This window comes from Polyodon spathula, chromosome 21 (assembly GCF_017654505.1).
Source record: "Polyodon spathula isolate WHYD16114869_AA chromosome 21, ASM1765450v1, whole genome shotgun sequence".
Lineage (NCBI taxonomy): Eukaryota > Metazoa > Chordata > Actinopteri > Acipenseriformes > Polyodontidae > Polyodon > Polyodon spathula.
Genome location: NC_054554.1, coordinates 15911480 through 15928267, shown reverse-complemented (window position 1 = coordinate 15928267; position 16788 = coordinate 15911480). Strand labels below are relative to the sequence as shown.

General features: G+C 37.3%; 1 protein-coding gene across 1 annotated transcript in view; it reads left to right on the top strand.

Annotated features, from left to right (window-relative positions):
- The window catches only part of LOC121296706 (1-phosphatidylinositol 4,5-bisphosphate phosphodiesterase gamma-2-like), a 49077-nt gene that overhangs the window by 19884 nt on the left and 12405 nt on the right, over positions 1-16788 (top strand). Inside the window, exons 13-21 of the mRNA XM_041222476.1 lie at positions 662-837; positions 1263-1463; positions 1783-1902; positions 2124-2304; positions 3490-3555; positions 10546-10649; positions 12148-12238; positions 12878-12944; positions 13348-13514. Of these exons, the coding sequence (XP_041078410.1) occupies positions 662-837; positions 1263-1463; positions 1783-1902; positions 2124-2304; positions 3490-3555; positions 10546-10649; positions 12148-12238; positions 12878-12944; positions 13348-13514 (1173 nt within the window). The remainder of the gene's footprint in view (positions 1-661; positions 838-1262; positions 1464-1782; positions 1903-2123; positions 2305-3489; positions 3556-10545; positions 10650-12147; positions 12239-12877; positions 12945-13347; positions 13515-16788) is intronic.

Genomic DNA, 16788 nt, shown 5'->3' with positions numbered 1-16788 from the left:
AGTTGTGTCATACAGTGAAGAACTTATCTGAAGCAGCAGAAAGGAGCAGCAACTGGCTGTGGTTGAGATGGAAAGATTCTGGATGGGGATCTCGAGCACAGTAGAAATAAAGCAACGCTGATGTACAGGTAAGTAAGCTGGGCTGAGCTGAGGGGGGTGATGCTGGTACGTCAGAATCACTGTTGAGCTGCCTTGAGGTGTCGTGGGCTAGTCGACGAAACAGAGGATGGAAGGTGTCCTCTTGAAGACCCCAGAGATGTACCCTACTTAGCTCAATCCAGATGGTTGTCATGATAATGCGCTGGGGAGGCAAAAATTAGCTGATCCCTGGAGCCAGCATTACACTTCAGCAATCAACACCAGACAGAAGGATATCTGTAGTTGCTCTTAAATGAAATCATTCTTATCCATTAACTGTACTTGCTACTTAATTGAATTTACTCATATAAGCTTTGTTTCACTAAGTTTAACTGCTCTTAGTCAATCGTTCTCAAACAATTATTTACTGTACTACTTTGTTGAATTTGCTCCTACTTACTACTGACTTTATTGTATTTTATAACTACTCTGATCTATAATGTGATATTTTGTAAATGTGATATTTTATAACAACTGTAAGTCACCCTGAAATAATAATGTAAAGGCACCCGGTCTGTTTAAGGAGCTAGAATCAGCAGAGACACACCTCTCAGAGATTTGGTTTCATGGGAAGATGGAGAACAGACAGGCTGCTGAGCGACGTCTTCAGCAGTACTGTGCCGAAAATGGGGGAATGGACGGGACCTTCTTGGTTCGCGAGAGCAACACTTACGCACAGGATTACATAATAGTCTTTTGGTACAGCTTTCCTCTTCCATAGTGTAGAGTTGTATGTACAGTATGTAGCATGTATACTTTTAATATATATGCTCAAGTTAGTCTAACAACTTTAGATCAGGAAACAATTCACTTGAAGTACAATTTAGACAATCAACCAATTAATCGGGCGGTACAAAATCAATTGCAGTATAAACTGTATCGAAAAGCTTACTGAAACCTTACATTAATGATACAGCATTGATACACATTTGAACTATTTTACAAATAAATGATACAACATAAAGTAGGTAATACTAATAATAAAAATAAAAAACATTGAGTACATATTTCTGAATTAAGGAGCAGAAGCATGCTGTTAAATGTTAAACTCCCACACAAACTGTCTTGGCAAAAGTGGCGTATTATTTTTCCACATTGTGTATTTCTGTTTCTGTTTTGTCTAGGAAATCGGAGAAATGTAATCATTGCAGAATTCGATCCGATGAGGTTGGTGGCACTAAGAACTACTTTCTGACTGATAGTAATCGATTTGGAAACCTGCACAGTTTGATACAACACTACAAGAAGAGTCCATTAAAATTTAATCAAATGGAGCAGTACCTGACTGATGCTGTGCCCAACTTGAACCTCCATGAGTGCCAAAGGTGAGTCTACAAAGTCTTGGTGCGAAATACTGGCCAATCAATTTATTTTAAATAAAATGAAAATGTCTGTTTACATATACAGTAAAATAGTAACAACTCAATAGATCAATGAAAAAAGTGGTCTATTCAGTTGATTGAAATAGAGGATGTAAATAGCAGCACTGAAGAGTCTGATTGTAGATGTTTGATTTTCATTGCCTCAGTTCATACATTTGAAATATCTCAGCGGCTGAATTTAGTTCCATCCCCATTAAGTCCAGTTTTATTGCAATCAATCTTTGCTACTGAACTGGTTAGGTTGTTAACATTCTGCTTTTAGATGGTTCTATAGCAACCTGTGTCGAGAGGAAGCAGAAGAAAAGCTGTTGAAGGTACCGCGGGATGGAGCTTTCCTGATCCGAGAGAGAGAAGAGCCGGGTTCGTTCGCCATTACTTTCAGGTAAGGATCTTTTTATGATAAGGAACACACGCTTACACTATTTTTTTGGTTAAAAAAAAAAAGTTGGGCAGGAATGGATGTCTTTGTCCTGTTAAATTAGATCCCTTAGGAAAGGCAGATGGTGTGCTAAGAAAAACCTTGATAGGCTGAACATATTTGTATGTTCTAATTCGATTAACAGGAAACTCAATTTAAAAATAATATTTCTGTTTTCCACATAGGGCTGAAGGGAAAGTGAAGCACTGTAAGATACAGAGGGAAGGCAACATTTACATTATAGGAACATCTGCAGAGTTTGAGAGCCTGGTGGAGCTTGTGAATTACTATAGAAAGACCCCACTGTACCAGAAAATGAGACTGCGCTACCCTGTCACCGAGGAGCTTCTGCAGCGCTGCAGCACGGTATGCAGCATGCTTTCCTATATGAAGCAACACGCTTTCCTGTATGAAGCAGCATGCGTTCGTATATGAAGCAACACGCTTTCCTATATGAAGCTAGTGGGTCTTTTCTTTGGGAGGTTGTCAACTTAAGTTTGGTAGATTCTCCATCTTCTACTACATTCCCCAGTCCTATTAATAAAACCAACATATAGAATATAGTTGTATTTTGTAAGGAGACGGGTGTAGACAACTTTTTTTTTTTTAACAAAAACAAAGCAGCCCTGTGGCGGAGTGTCCCACCCCTTTGTTTATAAGTGTTTTATGTTGTACGTAGTGTGTTATTGTTGGTGTTTTATATATAAAATACACGGGATAAAAATATGGGTTATGAGCACGAGTGTTAAGTGTAATTTGTATTTAGGCACGAGGATTGCACAGCACTTCACGTGCAGGTAAAATGTAATATGTGAGCACGGAGAATTGCACTTTATTGTATTACATTAATTCACGTGCCAGTTGTACCGAGACTCCAACTGAATGATTGATTAGCCATCGAGTCTCGGTACAGCTGCATAAAAGCAGCGTGTTTTTACTCAGTCTGGGTTGTATGTTCAGTGAGTGGAGAACGGGTGTGGAGAGGAGAGAATTTAAAACAAAGAAGTAAATACTTGATTTCACTCAGTGTTTGTCGTTCGCCCGCTGTGTTAGTGTCTGTTTTGTTTAGTGTTAATTCGCTTCGTTTGTCTGTTTTATTTTGGCCTCAAGTGCCGTGTCCTGTTTTGGTGTGCTGTTTTTGTTTAAATCTTTTATTTTCTATTTAATAAAACACTGAGCGTCCTTGTTCCTTAGTTTCACCCGCTACTTCCTGAGTCTGTGTTTCTGGTCTGACATCACCACTGCAAGCCATCCTGTTTACAAGCCCTAATGTCACAATGAATTGCATTCACTTAATTTGTTCTAGCACTTAACTTGACTGTGTCCAGCCTAACAACAAATCACTGCTGGATAAAACTGCTGGTTGCACAGTGTGCATGGAAGACTACCAGCAGAGCTGTGAGCAGCACTCTGAAAGGCTTCTGTTTTTTCATGTTTAATCCATTCATCAGTATTGGAGATATCATTCAAAAACTTACAAGATATGCCCCATCACGTCTTATTAAGCTGTTTCATGTGTCTTTCTTGTAACTTTGTTTGCCTTCTTTCCAGGTTCCAGCTTTTGGTCAACTCTATGACACTGTGTATGTGGATCCCAACAAAATGGAAGCTTCAGGGGTAAGCTTTTTGTACCGCTGAGATGTGTTAAATGTAGCCATTCTGAAATCATAAACATAATACTAGTGGAATGTGTAAAGCACTAGTGGAATGTGTAAAGCACTAGTGGAATGTGTAAAGCACTAGTGGAATGTGTATTGCATTGCACGTCTCCATGTGCTGCTACAACTGTTTAAATAACGTGCCTGTAATTGTTGTTTTCATTGTTAACATCCCGCCAACTTTTTACACTTGTGTAAAAAAAAAAAAAAAAAAAAATGGCCACCCTAGTGCACTGGGGTTTGAGAGCTGTCCTCTAAATCAGTGATGTGCAAAGCGGGGAGGGAAGCGCACAGTCAGTATGGGGGCGCGACTATAACTAAAGGGGCAGTTCTGTACATTTTTTTTTTTTTTTTTTAGAGGATAGAACATTTTAAATAAATACATAAATGACCGCTAATCAGTCGAAGTTCTTTCAAATGAGCCACCGACTATCACTTTAGGACTTGTAGAACTGGAGAAATTGTTTGAAGTGGTGAGAATCAGCTGAAATGGCAGCTTCCATGTATGGGCGACAAGTGTAAAAAAAAAAAAAAAAAAAAAAAAAAAGAAATAAATAAAATAATAAAATCACTAACATATTAACATGTGTCTTTCTCAGTTTTAATGTAAACCGCATATTTCCTAGATTTAACCAAAAAAGACCAGGTTTAAGTAAATACGTAAATGTTAAACGCATTCTTAAAAGTCAGTGTGCAGCTCTGCCAAATCAAACGTGTCAATGGGCATGGCTTGCATGTTAGCTTCAGATATACTGGTAGCTGGCTATTAATTATATATGATATATATATATATATATATATATATATATCTATATATATATAATATATATATATATTATATATATATATATATATATATATATATATATATATATATATATAATATATTATATATAGATATATCTATATAACAACATTTGCTTTCTAAGATAAAAAAGTATACGAAAGAATCTAAATTAACACTTGCTATTACAAAAAAGTGTTAAAAATGTTAGTAAAAACAATCTTTACAATTGATTTACAACTGAACGGTTCAATTATTTATTTATTTAAACACCTAAAACCTTTGGGTTTAAATTGTAGTAGATTTACAAGTGAGTCAAATTTTTTTTGTATATTATAATCATATATATATATATATATATATATATATATATATATATATATATGTGTTTGAATTTGTGATACGCTTATGTTTGGCTAAATCTGGACTTTATGTGGTTAAACTAGGAAAAAATATGCAACTTACATTAAATTTGGAAAAAAAAAACTGGTAAAATAAAGTTCTAACGTTTTAATATCTGCATCAAAAGATTTCAAAAAAGTGTAAAAAGTCACAATATTAACAATGAAAAGAAATGACAGGTATGTTTTATAAAGAGTTGTAGCAACACGTGGGGACGTGTCGCTATATTTTTTGGAACCTCGCTACTTACTCTTTAAGAAGATATCAATTTAAAAAGATGCATATTATATCAGCTGTAGAAACTATACTTTAATATTAAAGTATTAATATTAAGTATGTAAAGCACATCTCAAACAAAGGTTTCTCTGTATTTTAATTCAAAGGCTTTGGTTACCTTTCTAATAATTGAAACATAAACTGGAAACTAGTAAAGCTAAGAAATTGAACTGCTTATTATTTAAAGTTACTATTAACTACTTTTAATTATCAGGTCGGTTCAATGCTCGAATTCCGCAACAGTGAGCACATTTTAACGTATTAAGAAAGGCTATAATGGCTAATAGTGTTTCAGAGGTTACCTTTTTGGAAGACCATCCGGGTCAAAAACGCACACAGAGTACATGTATTCATTTGGACCAATCTATGGAAGGCCATCCATGACAAATGCGTTATATAGTATGTGTTTCAAATATTTACTACACTTTCTCATTTTAATTTAGTATGTGTTGTAATTCTAATCTACATGTACTAATTTGGCCAATCGGGTCGCTGAAAATGAAACGAGAAGCAATTACTTGAAAGAAAATAGTATGTGTAATAAATGATCCAATTAAACGCTTTACGTCCGCCATTCCACCCCCAATTCAGACCTGGACTCTGAGACCAGCATCAACCGGCGGTTTCAGAGCTTTAGACAACGCTTTCATTCAGTTGTAAGCCCACTGTAACTGATATGCAATTTTAAACATATTATTAATAGTGTTTAAATTCAATTATACCAAATCACATTTTTACTTGCAATAAAGGGAAAACATAATACATGGTTTCATAAACATTTCAGTGACACAGTATATGTTCCCTTCATAAATAAAAATGTGATTTGGTATAATTTAATTCAAACTATTTTGATAAATGAATCATGATTGTATAAGCAGTTTAAGTATTCTGTAAGTATTTCACGTAATATGGGGCTGTCAGGGTTTGTTGTCAAAATAGACAGGACATTGTATACAAACCAATGGATTAGATAGATAGATAGATAGATATAGGGGTGAGCACCGATGATATAGATACTAATTTCCATATTGCTATATCGTGGGATTTAAAAAAAAAAAAAAAAAAAAAAAATCAGGTATGTTCAGACGGACTTTTTATTGTTAATACTGCTAAAAATACAAACACACTATAATCAAGTTTATTTGATATTAAGATACAACAAACCTTCTACATACCAATTATTGTTCTCGTAGGCAAACACCCCATTTTAAAGTATTATTTAACCATTTTATTCCATTGATTGGCGTTTTTATTTTTAAGAACCCGAGTAACAAATGTATTTCAAACATTCAATAGCTATAAATCAAGAAAAACAACAAAGCCATGACCTGCGTACCCTGTCTTGTGTGCTCTACAACTCGTTTTCACCTGCTTCCTCTCACAGGCCAATCTGTTACCGGAAACTAAACCCTGTTTCAAAATGTGGTGCATTGACTAATTAAGAAACCGGATATTATTTTTTAAAGGGATATACACCTAAAAACAAACTTAACACAAAAAAACATAATAAACAGGAACATCTCTTACATATACACACACACAGAGCTGTAAAAAAAGCATTTGCCCCCTGTCTGATTTTCTGCATTTTTACACATTTTTTACATTGAATTTGGTCAGGTCTTTTTGTAGGTTGTAGTAGTATATAGAGGGAGTCTGAGAGAAAATGACACGTTTTGGTTCTTTCATTTGTTTGGTGTCCAAGGTAATCAAATCTTCAGGTGTGAAAAAGCTATTGCCCCCCCCTAGTTAACTCAACCCAATAAAAGGGTTACTTAGGGTCAGCTGTTTGAATACTTTGGTTAACAAACAGGCCTGATTTGGGCCAGCCCTGCCCAATATAAATCTGACTAACTTTGGCCCTTGAGGGAGGGTTAGTCCATAATCCTAATCTTAACCCTGGAGGGACAGAGACAGGGGACCCAGTTTTAGTGGACGGGGCGTCGGGAGCGCAGGCAGACGAGCAGTTGGCTGCAGCCCCAGGCAGAGGTGTGAGCCCAGGTGACCATGCAGTGATGTCTGGGCAACCAGGGGGAGCGGGCAAGAGACCAGGCGACCTCCTGTGCCTGGCGGTGCTCAGACCTAGGAGTCAGGCCCAGTGACCAAACGTCCAGACATGGAGCCTGGGTGTGGGAACTCAGGCCAATGGATCCAAGCTCCAGATGCCAGGCTGTGGCACAGGGGTGCTGGTTGCGGCTGTGGTGTTGGTGGTCTTCTCACCTCCCCCCTCTTTGTAGCCGGCAGCTTCCTCTTCTGGGGCTCCGGCCACACTATTTCCTGCAGCGAAACTGCTGCGGTGGAAGCTGGTCTTCTGACTGGTAACGATCCCAGGCAAAGCAGAGCTGAAACCAATTCCAGGCAAAGCAGAGCTGGCAGCGACCCCAGGCGAGGGTGGCAGCGGACCTTCGGGAGGGGACGGCAAGAGGGGAGCCCCTGGCCATGAAGGCAGCAGCAGGAGCTCCACTACTCCCAATGGTGGTGTTGGAGGCAGAGGTAGCTCCTGCTCCTCTTGATGGTGAGGGTGGGAGGGGCTCCTCCCCTTCTGGCTGTAAAGGTGGCAGGGGCTCCTCCCCTTCTGGCTGCAGAGGGGGGACCAGCAGGCATGCTCCTTCTGCTGGTGGAGATGGGCACAGCAGGTCTTCCTCTGCTGTGGATGGTGGAGGCGGAACTAGCAGGCAACTCTACCTGTCCTGGTAAAGTTGGGAGTGGCAAGCAGTCCTCCCACAGGGTTGGAGGCGGAACCATCAGGTATTCTCCCTCTGCTGGTGGAAATCGGAGCAGCAAGCAGTCCTCCCACGGTGGTGGCGGTGGAACCAGTAGGAATTCTCCCTCTGCTGGCGGAGACATGGGCTGTGGACGTTCGGCCTCCACCCTTTTAGGCTGTGGACGCACCGACTCTTCCCTCGGGTTGTGGACGCTCGGCCTCCTCTCTTTTGTGCAGTTCGATTCTTTTTGCTGACTCTAATTTTATTCAGTTCAGTTTGGTGAATTGGTTCAACAGATTTGTTAGTTTTGATACACAGTTTCACTGAAGCAAAACAATTCCATCTCTGCTGAATCACTGGGTTATTTGAATTGAAAAATGTCCAGAAAAGATCATTGATTTGTCTGGGTGTTTGAAGTGATCTCACTCATTTTTGCAACTGGTTTTAGAGTAACGTGTCTAATATACTGATATATACTATTTAGAAATGTACACCGTCTGGTAAAAGTACAAATTATTTCAAACAAATCAAACCAGTTAAGTCGAATGAAAATGACTACCATGAACTGATGTAGTTATATAAAAAATAAAAACAAAAAATAAAACGTTAGTACAGCATCAGTAGTCGAGATTTATGAAACTGACACCATAGTGGCTCCAACATGGAGTCTGCAACACATACTAAAACTTGTTAAATTTGCAGACGGCACAAAAACACAGTGGCAAACACTGTTGCAGCAAAGGTCATTCAGAACTGGGCAGACACATGGCAAATGACATTTAATAGAGAAAAGTGTAAGGTACTGCACGCAGGAAATAAAAATGTGCATTATAAATATCATATGGGAGATAATGAAATTGAAGAATTGATGAAAAATACCTTTTTTGTTGACTCAGAAATGTCTTCATCTAGACAATGTGGGGAAGCTATAAAAAAGGCCAGCAAGATGCTCGGATACATTGTGAAAAGTGTTGAATTTAAATCAAGGGAAGTAATGTTAAAACTGTACAATGCACTTGTAAGACCTCATCTTGAATATTGTGTTCAGTTCTGGTCACCTCGTGTAAAAAAGATATTGCTGCTCTAGAAAGAGTGCAAAGAAGAGCGACCAGAATTATTCCAGGCTTAAAAGGCATGTCATATGCAGACAGGCTAAAAGAATTGAATCTGTTCAGTCTTGAACAAAGAAGACTACGTGGCGACCTAATTCAAGCATTCAAAATTCTAAAAGGTATTGACAGTGTCGACCCAAGGGACTTTTTCAGCCTGAAAAAAGAAACAAGGACCAAGGGTCACAAATGGAGATTAGACAAGGGGGCATACAGAACAGAAAATAGGAGGCACTTTTTTACACAGAGAATCGTGAAGGTCTGGAATCAACTCCCCAGTAATGTTGTTGAAGCTGACACCCTGGGATCCTTCAAGAAGCTGCTTGATGAGATTCTGGGATCAATAAGCTACTAACAACCAAACGAGCAAGATGGGCCGAATGGCCTCCTCTTGTTTGTAAATTTCTTATGTTCTTATTAAACCTCAAATGTATTGCAGTAGAGGGTAACAGTTAAGGTAGATTGTTCATTATTACTTTTACATATCATTAAACAATACAAAATGTAATTGTTTGTTTGATATTTTTAATCGTACATTAATTGCAATATATGACAACTATACTGATACTGTTGAAACACAATTGAGAACACATGTGATAACTTTCCTTTATGTAACATAACAGAACTATTTAGACTAATGAGAAAAGCCTTTCCTTTGAAGTACTGGCACTTCAGAGCCTACGCACATACGTATTGTTACTTTGAAGCCATAATGCCAGTAGTGGGATGTCATATGTTTAAGGCACAATGGGATAATACCAGTAAAAACTAGAGGGCGTGGGACAACCACAGAGGTGCGTTTACAAACGGCAAATCGGACAGATGCAATCTGTATTGTAAAAACCTTTAACGAACCATGCAGCATTGAAACGCTTTGTGTACTCACAGGTAAGAGCGCAATAACTGCAGCATATTTAAATGCTTATACTAAGCGCAAAATGAAAGGACCATTGAATTGACCTGTATGAATGTGTCCATTATGGAAGTAGTTATTTCACCAGTAAAGTTAGTTCTTCTATTTATCTTTTTAGTTAGCATCATAAAGCAACTTTTGAGTAGTACCGAAAGAAACATGTACATGTATTTATCAGATGACTGTTCATTTATTTATTTGGATTTTTATAGCACTTTTTATACAGAAGTATTTCAAAGCACTGTACAGTACATAGTAAAAAAAAATAATTAAAAAAATCTAACCACAACATTTGTAAAATATTACTCTACAACAATAACATTCAAACAGTATATTCTTATATATATACACACACACACACATGCATACATGGATAAATATAATTATACACACATTAATAATACAGCAATATAAAAGTTACATTAAAACCTACTAAGACAAGAAAGCCATTTTATAAAAGTAAGTTTTCAATCTTGATTTAAGAGCTTTATAAGAAAAAGCCCTATCACGCTAGGAATAACCAGTAGCCCCGCATCCTGTGATCTTGGAGTGCAATTCGGAACATATGGGGTCAGTAACTCTTCATAATAACTGGATGCGAATCCATTTAGGGCTTTATTAGTTAGTAACAAAATCTTAAAATCTATTCTATACTCCACAGGAAGCCAGTGCAAATAGGCCAAAATAGGGGTAATGTCATGTTCATTTTAATTGAAATGTCATTCGATTTTTAATATTGTCACTTTGTTCATGGTATCCTTAGATCTCGGTGAAGGCAATGTATGACTATCAGAAAAGCCAATCAGATGAGTTAAGTTTTAAGAGGGGAGCCATTATCCACAATGTAACCAAGGAAAGCCAAGACTGGTAAGCATTTTTAATTTGACACCACATGTACTAGATATGACTGTAAAAATGTTAGATGGACTTTATAAATTATTTTTTTGTCCCATTCTTGCTGGTTTTATTTTTAAAAAATCTACTTTTTGGGGGGGTGGAATAAAGAACAAATATGCCAGCCAGTTGTTTTGCATTGGTAGTACAGGAATAATATGTAGGGTACCACTGCACCTCAAACTGTTCATTAAAATCCTTTGCACATCTTAGAGTTGAGCGGATATCTTTACAGGGATAGCAACATGTTTATCCAGCAAGCACTGTAAGCAGGATTTCCACTGCTGAGGTACATAAAACTGAGATATCCCAACGGAAGGAGGTTGTTAAAAGTTTAAGCCCTCTTTTAGAAATCCTATTTTCATCCAAAAGGAAGCATTTATCATGTTACTACAATAGTATTGACAACCAATTAGTAAAGGTGTATCTTTATCAAACCTATGCTCACTGTACAATGCTGGCAGTGTGGTCTTGCTGTAGTTATCTACATATGTGGATGCATAAGATTAAAACAACATGATCTTTTAGTGTCCAGGGAAGGCATATTGAAATCCTGGGACATATTTTTCAAAACCAGGACAATCCAGAGAAAAAAGGGGCAGGTGGCACCCCTCATTGTAAATGGGTTAGAAACAGTTGTCCACTGGCCAAACTTACTGTCATGAAACAGCCATGAATGTTAAGCTACCGTAAGGCTTGTGTATTAATTGGTGATACACATGAAGTTGGTTCAAAAGATTTTATTGGGAGAGCTTATGGTATGAGGAGGTGTAAGGGATAGTGCAGCTTTTTAGTCTTGCTTACAAGTCTCACTCACTTATCTCTCACATTCTCACTTCCTGTGTCACCTACATAAAGGTAAACCCCCAAGCAATATACAGGACCCCTTATAGCCCAAATGGAAATGCGCATTCATTTATACCTGTGATTTAAAGGTGTAGACACACATCTTGCATATAGTGTAACCAATACAAATGATTTAATACCAGTGTGTGTGTGTACCAAGATTACAGGGCACATATCTAACAACTGTAGCAAATTTATGTCTATTGCCAAAAGTTTTGCACCACCTAGAATTGCAGGATTGAGACATCATTTAAGAAGAAACAAACATAATTTAGATCTTTTTATTTTAACATCATGTAATCAAAGAAAACTACAAAATGATATTGCAAAAGTCAATAATAGTAGTACAATATTTCATGCTAGATTTCAAAATGTTACATTTTTCAATTTGTCAGTTTTTCGTTAAGTGTATGGGAAAACTACAAAGCGGTATGTAATTCAATATGTTAACATTTAGCAGGTTTCATTTGACTTTATGAAGCAAAATTATTTAATTCTATACAGTGCTGCAAAACTTTTGGCCACCGCTGTAACCAATCCAACGTCATGACATGTTGCCTATGCAAAGAAGAATCGCTATCTTCCAAACGAATGATGGCTTTGCTTCCTCCCCTTGCTTCTGCAGGTGGAAAGGAGACTATGAAGGGAAAGTCCAGCATTTTTTCCCATCCTCATATGTGAAGGAAATCACTAAGGAGGAGCTGAGGAAACTGGAGGTAGTTAACTGAAAACAAAATTATTACGCTTTTATTAAGCATCTCGAGATGAGAATTTCAAATAATGCCATTTAAAAAAAAAAAAAAAAATCGAAAGACATATTGTGCATGTCCTTTTCGTATCACACGCATCATTTTTTTCATGAAATTACATTACGCCAACTAGATTATCTATAAATCTTACCTGTTTTGCACTTCCATCAGCTAGATATATTTCATATGTGCAGGTTTGAAAGAAACCTATTATAGCAAACAAGTATTTTCATTTTAAATCACGATTTCTAGTGCTACATTAGGGTGATGAAAGTTGCATGCTTTGACATTAGAAAATCAGTTACACTTGCACTTCCTAGGTCATTTCACTGTGTCAAAGCAATAATGAAGCAGACTGTTGGTTATTGACAGGAAAGAAGCCAGAGGCTGAAAAGGTGGAGACAATTTCACCCTCCAGGTGGAATGAACAAGGAAGTGCAACGCTATCCAAACCCAAGACTTGTATACTTATATCTATGTAGCGAGTATAGAACCAGATAATACCATGCTTTAAAAAATGAGACCTACATAAAAGGTAAGATTTGTGGCTGTTTTAGTAAGCGATTGATAGGAAAGGTGTAAATAAGTATTTTTTATTTTTGAAAGGTGTTGAAGAATAATCCTCTTGAAGGGATGTGCAAAGGCACGGTGGACCTTTCCAAATGCAGTGTTTGTAAGAAAGTCTCTTTCTCTTGCTGTACAGAAGTGCTTGCCAGACACATTGACAGGTTTTCATTAATAAGGAATGGATATACATAGTCAGCTGTCACTAAGACATACAAAGATGAAAAACTAATTTTATTGTAATACAGGTTTTGGACTTTGAAGAGACTGTACACGTTAATGGAATATTTTGAATCTGTATCTGCTTAGCAACACTATGTAATTCGGAACAGTTCCATTCGCCCAGCCATTCAGTCAATTTCTTATGTGATTTACTTTATTACAACTGCTTTAACTGTTTGTGTTTTGCACCCGAGGTTCACTTTTTAATATATAAAAAAATAAGTATATAGTTGTAAGAGGAAAATGAGACACCTTCTTTGAATATATTTTAATAATTGTTTTACTTACAGCAGTTTTACCAGGAATGAAAAATGGCAAGGAATTTGTATTCATCCTGCAGCAGGACGATGCCCCATCTTTGGAAATAGCTGCATTCTCGTTGGACGAGCTTTATAAATGGGAAAGCATTGTGAACAAATGGGCAGTGAGTTCACACTCCGAAATATCCAACAAAAGGGTATAAGAAATATTTTACTGCTATAGCAAAAAAAATAAAATAATAATAATATTCTTGTTTATTTAAAGGGTACATCAGCACTACATGAAACGCAAACCATAAATTATCCCACCTTGTTGTTCTGAATGTATTTGGTAATTGTATAGTAATCTGTATGCGCCCAAATATCTGCATAATGCCACACTGCTAATGTCCAAAATCACTGAGCCAAAAAACATGACTTCCGCATGTACCTTCACATGTGCTCTGAAACGTACCAGCGCATGTCCAATGAAGCGTTATATAGGCTATATTACCTCCGTGTGGAAACACACAAGTTTGTGTGACACATGGTCTGTCAAATTTTCCATAAGGAAGGAACTTGTACCTACTTTCGTTTTATGTAGTAGACATGCTTCAACATTTTACATATTTCCTTCGCATGTTGTATTTTGATGTATTACTATAACTAATGTTGCATTCAATAAAACAAAACAAAAAATCTGTGCTGTGTAAGTGGATACGTGGAAAAGAAACTTTCCAACTAATGAAGGGACCTACCCACAATTATAGCAGCACTGTGTTATTACAATATACGTCCCCAAAGTCTCAGATATAGCGCCAGCTGATTCGGAATGTTTGCAGAATGAACATGTATCAAATAAGCTAGCAAGTGAGATTTGGAAACAACGTATTTCCTTTTGGAATGAGGTATTTGTGGATGATTCAGACCTAAAAAAATAAATACTACATTTTTTCATCCTTATTTGGTTTTCATTTGCATTTCCTCGCATGCACAATTATGTACACACTGAGTGGGAAAGTTGAATTCAGACAAATTCCATCTCCCGATCAGTTTCTGAACAATCTGTTGAAATATTGTCTGGCATTATTTCAGACGTTCCCTGTATATAGTCACACTGTGTTGCTGAGGAAAATTAAAATTTAAACTGTAATGATAGAACTTCGATATGACAGTGGAATGGTGTGTTTTTCTTTGTAGATTTTTGCTTGCCATTGTAAATGTCTGTCTGGGTGTTTTTGTTATAAGACATCTTGGGGTATACAGAAATAACAAAAACTCCCAAACAGACACAGTTACAATGGCAAGCAAAAATCTACAAATGGAATGAACAACATACCGTTACACAGCCCACAAGTTGTGGGGATTTACAGGCTGAATTGGAACCACGAATGTTATTATAATGGAACACAGTTTAGTAAATTATGCATAGTGTGCTTTTGTTAAATATCGAAGCTGTGTCTATCAAATATGTATGTATATTATTCCTATCTTGCTGTTTTATGGTCTGTCTTAGTGGTTTTGGGTTCTGTTGCACTAATATTGAGTTACTATATATTTTTTTTCAAAATCTGCTTTTACTAGCCTTGGAACTTGTTTTGAACTTGTCTGGAGAATTTTAAATGTCGGGACTGAACAGCCTTCCTCGTTTTGTTCAAATCCACATGACAAGTTTAAAGCCAGGTTAAGGCAGGTATATGTATGTGTATATGTATGTGTGTGTGTGTGTATGTATGTATATATATATATATATATATATATATATATATATATATATATATATATATATATATATATATATATATATATATATATATATATATACACATACATACACTGGCTTGCAGAAGTATTCAGACCCCTGACCAATTCTCTCATATTACCGAATTACAAATGGTACATTGAAATTTTGTTCTGTTTTGAAATTTTATTTTTAAACACTGAAACTAAGAATCAGTTATTGTAAGGTGACATTGGTTTTATGTTGGGAAATATTTTTAAGAAAAATAAAAAACTGAAATATCTTGCTTGCATAAGTATTCAACCCCTGTGCTGTGGAAGCTCCCAGTTTGCACTGATGAAAGAAATTGACCTAACGAGGACACAATTACCTTACCATTGGCCTCCACCTGTGAACCATTAAAGTTGCTGTCACATTTTCTGGATAAAAACCCCACTGTTGAAGGATTATTGGTAAGGCTGTGAATCTGAAAGAAAATGAAGACCAAAGAGGATTATACAGAAGTTAGAGATGTTTGGATATCCCAGTGAGCACAGTTGGACCAATAATCAGGAAGTGGAAGCGGCATCACACCACCCAGGCACTGCCAAGAAAAGGCCGTCCCTCAAAACTCAGTGCTCAAACAAGGAGACTTGTGAGAGAAGCCACAGAGAGGCCAACAATCGTTTTGAAAGAGCTACAAAGTTCAGTGGCTGGGAGTGGAGTAATGGTGCACCACTCAACCATATCAAGAGCTCTGCATAACACTGGCCTGTATAGGAGGGTGGCAAGAAAGAAGCCGTTACTCAGTACCATCTGAAAGCACATCTGGAGTTTGCCAGAAAGCATGAGAGTGACCCAGCTGCGATGTGGGAAAAGGTTTTGTGGTCGAATGAGACCAAGATGGAGCTTTTTGGCCAAAACTCAAAGCGCTATGTGTGGTGTAAACCTAACACTGCCCATGCCTCAAGACACACCATCCCTACAATGAAGTATGGTGGTGGCAGTATCATACTGTGGGGATGCTTCTCATCAGCAGGGACTGGGCATCTTGTTACAATTGAAGAAATAATGGGTGGAGCAAAATACAGGAAAATACTGCAAGAGCATCTGCTTCAGTCCGCTAAAAAACTGAAGCTTGGGAGGAAATTCACCTTTCAGCAGGACAATGATCCCAAGCACAAGGCCAAAGCAACATTGGAGTGGCTCAAGAACAAAAAGGTGAATGTCCTACAGTGGCCCAGTCAAAGTCCTGATCTCAGTCCCATTGAGAATCTGTGGCACTATTTGAAAATTGCGGTCCACAAGCATCGTCCAACCAACCTGAACAACCTGGAGCAAATCTGCCAAGAAGAATGGGCCAAAATCACTCCGACACTGTGTGCAAAGCTGGTACATACTTACCCCAAAAGACTTAAAGCTGTTATTGCAGCGAAAGGTGGCTCTACCAAATATTAATGTATGGGGGTTGAATACTTATGCAAGCAAGATATTTCAGTTTTTTATTTTTCTTAAATATTTCACAACATAAAACCAGTGTCACCTTACAATAATTGATTTTGAGTTTAAGTGTTTGAAAATAAAATATCGAACAGAACGAAATTTCAATGTACCATTTGTAATTCAGTAACATGAGAGAATTGGTCAGGGGTCTGAATACTTTTGCAAGGCACTGTGTGTGTGTATATATATGTATGTATATGTGTGTGTGTGTGTGTGTGTGTGTGTGTGTGTGTGTGTGTGTGTATATATATATATATATATATATATAT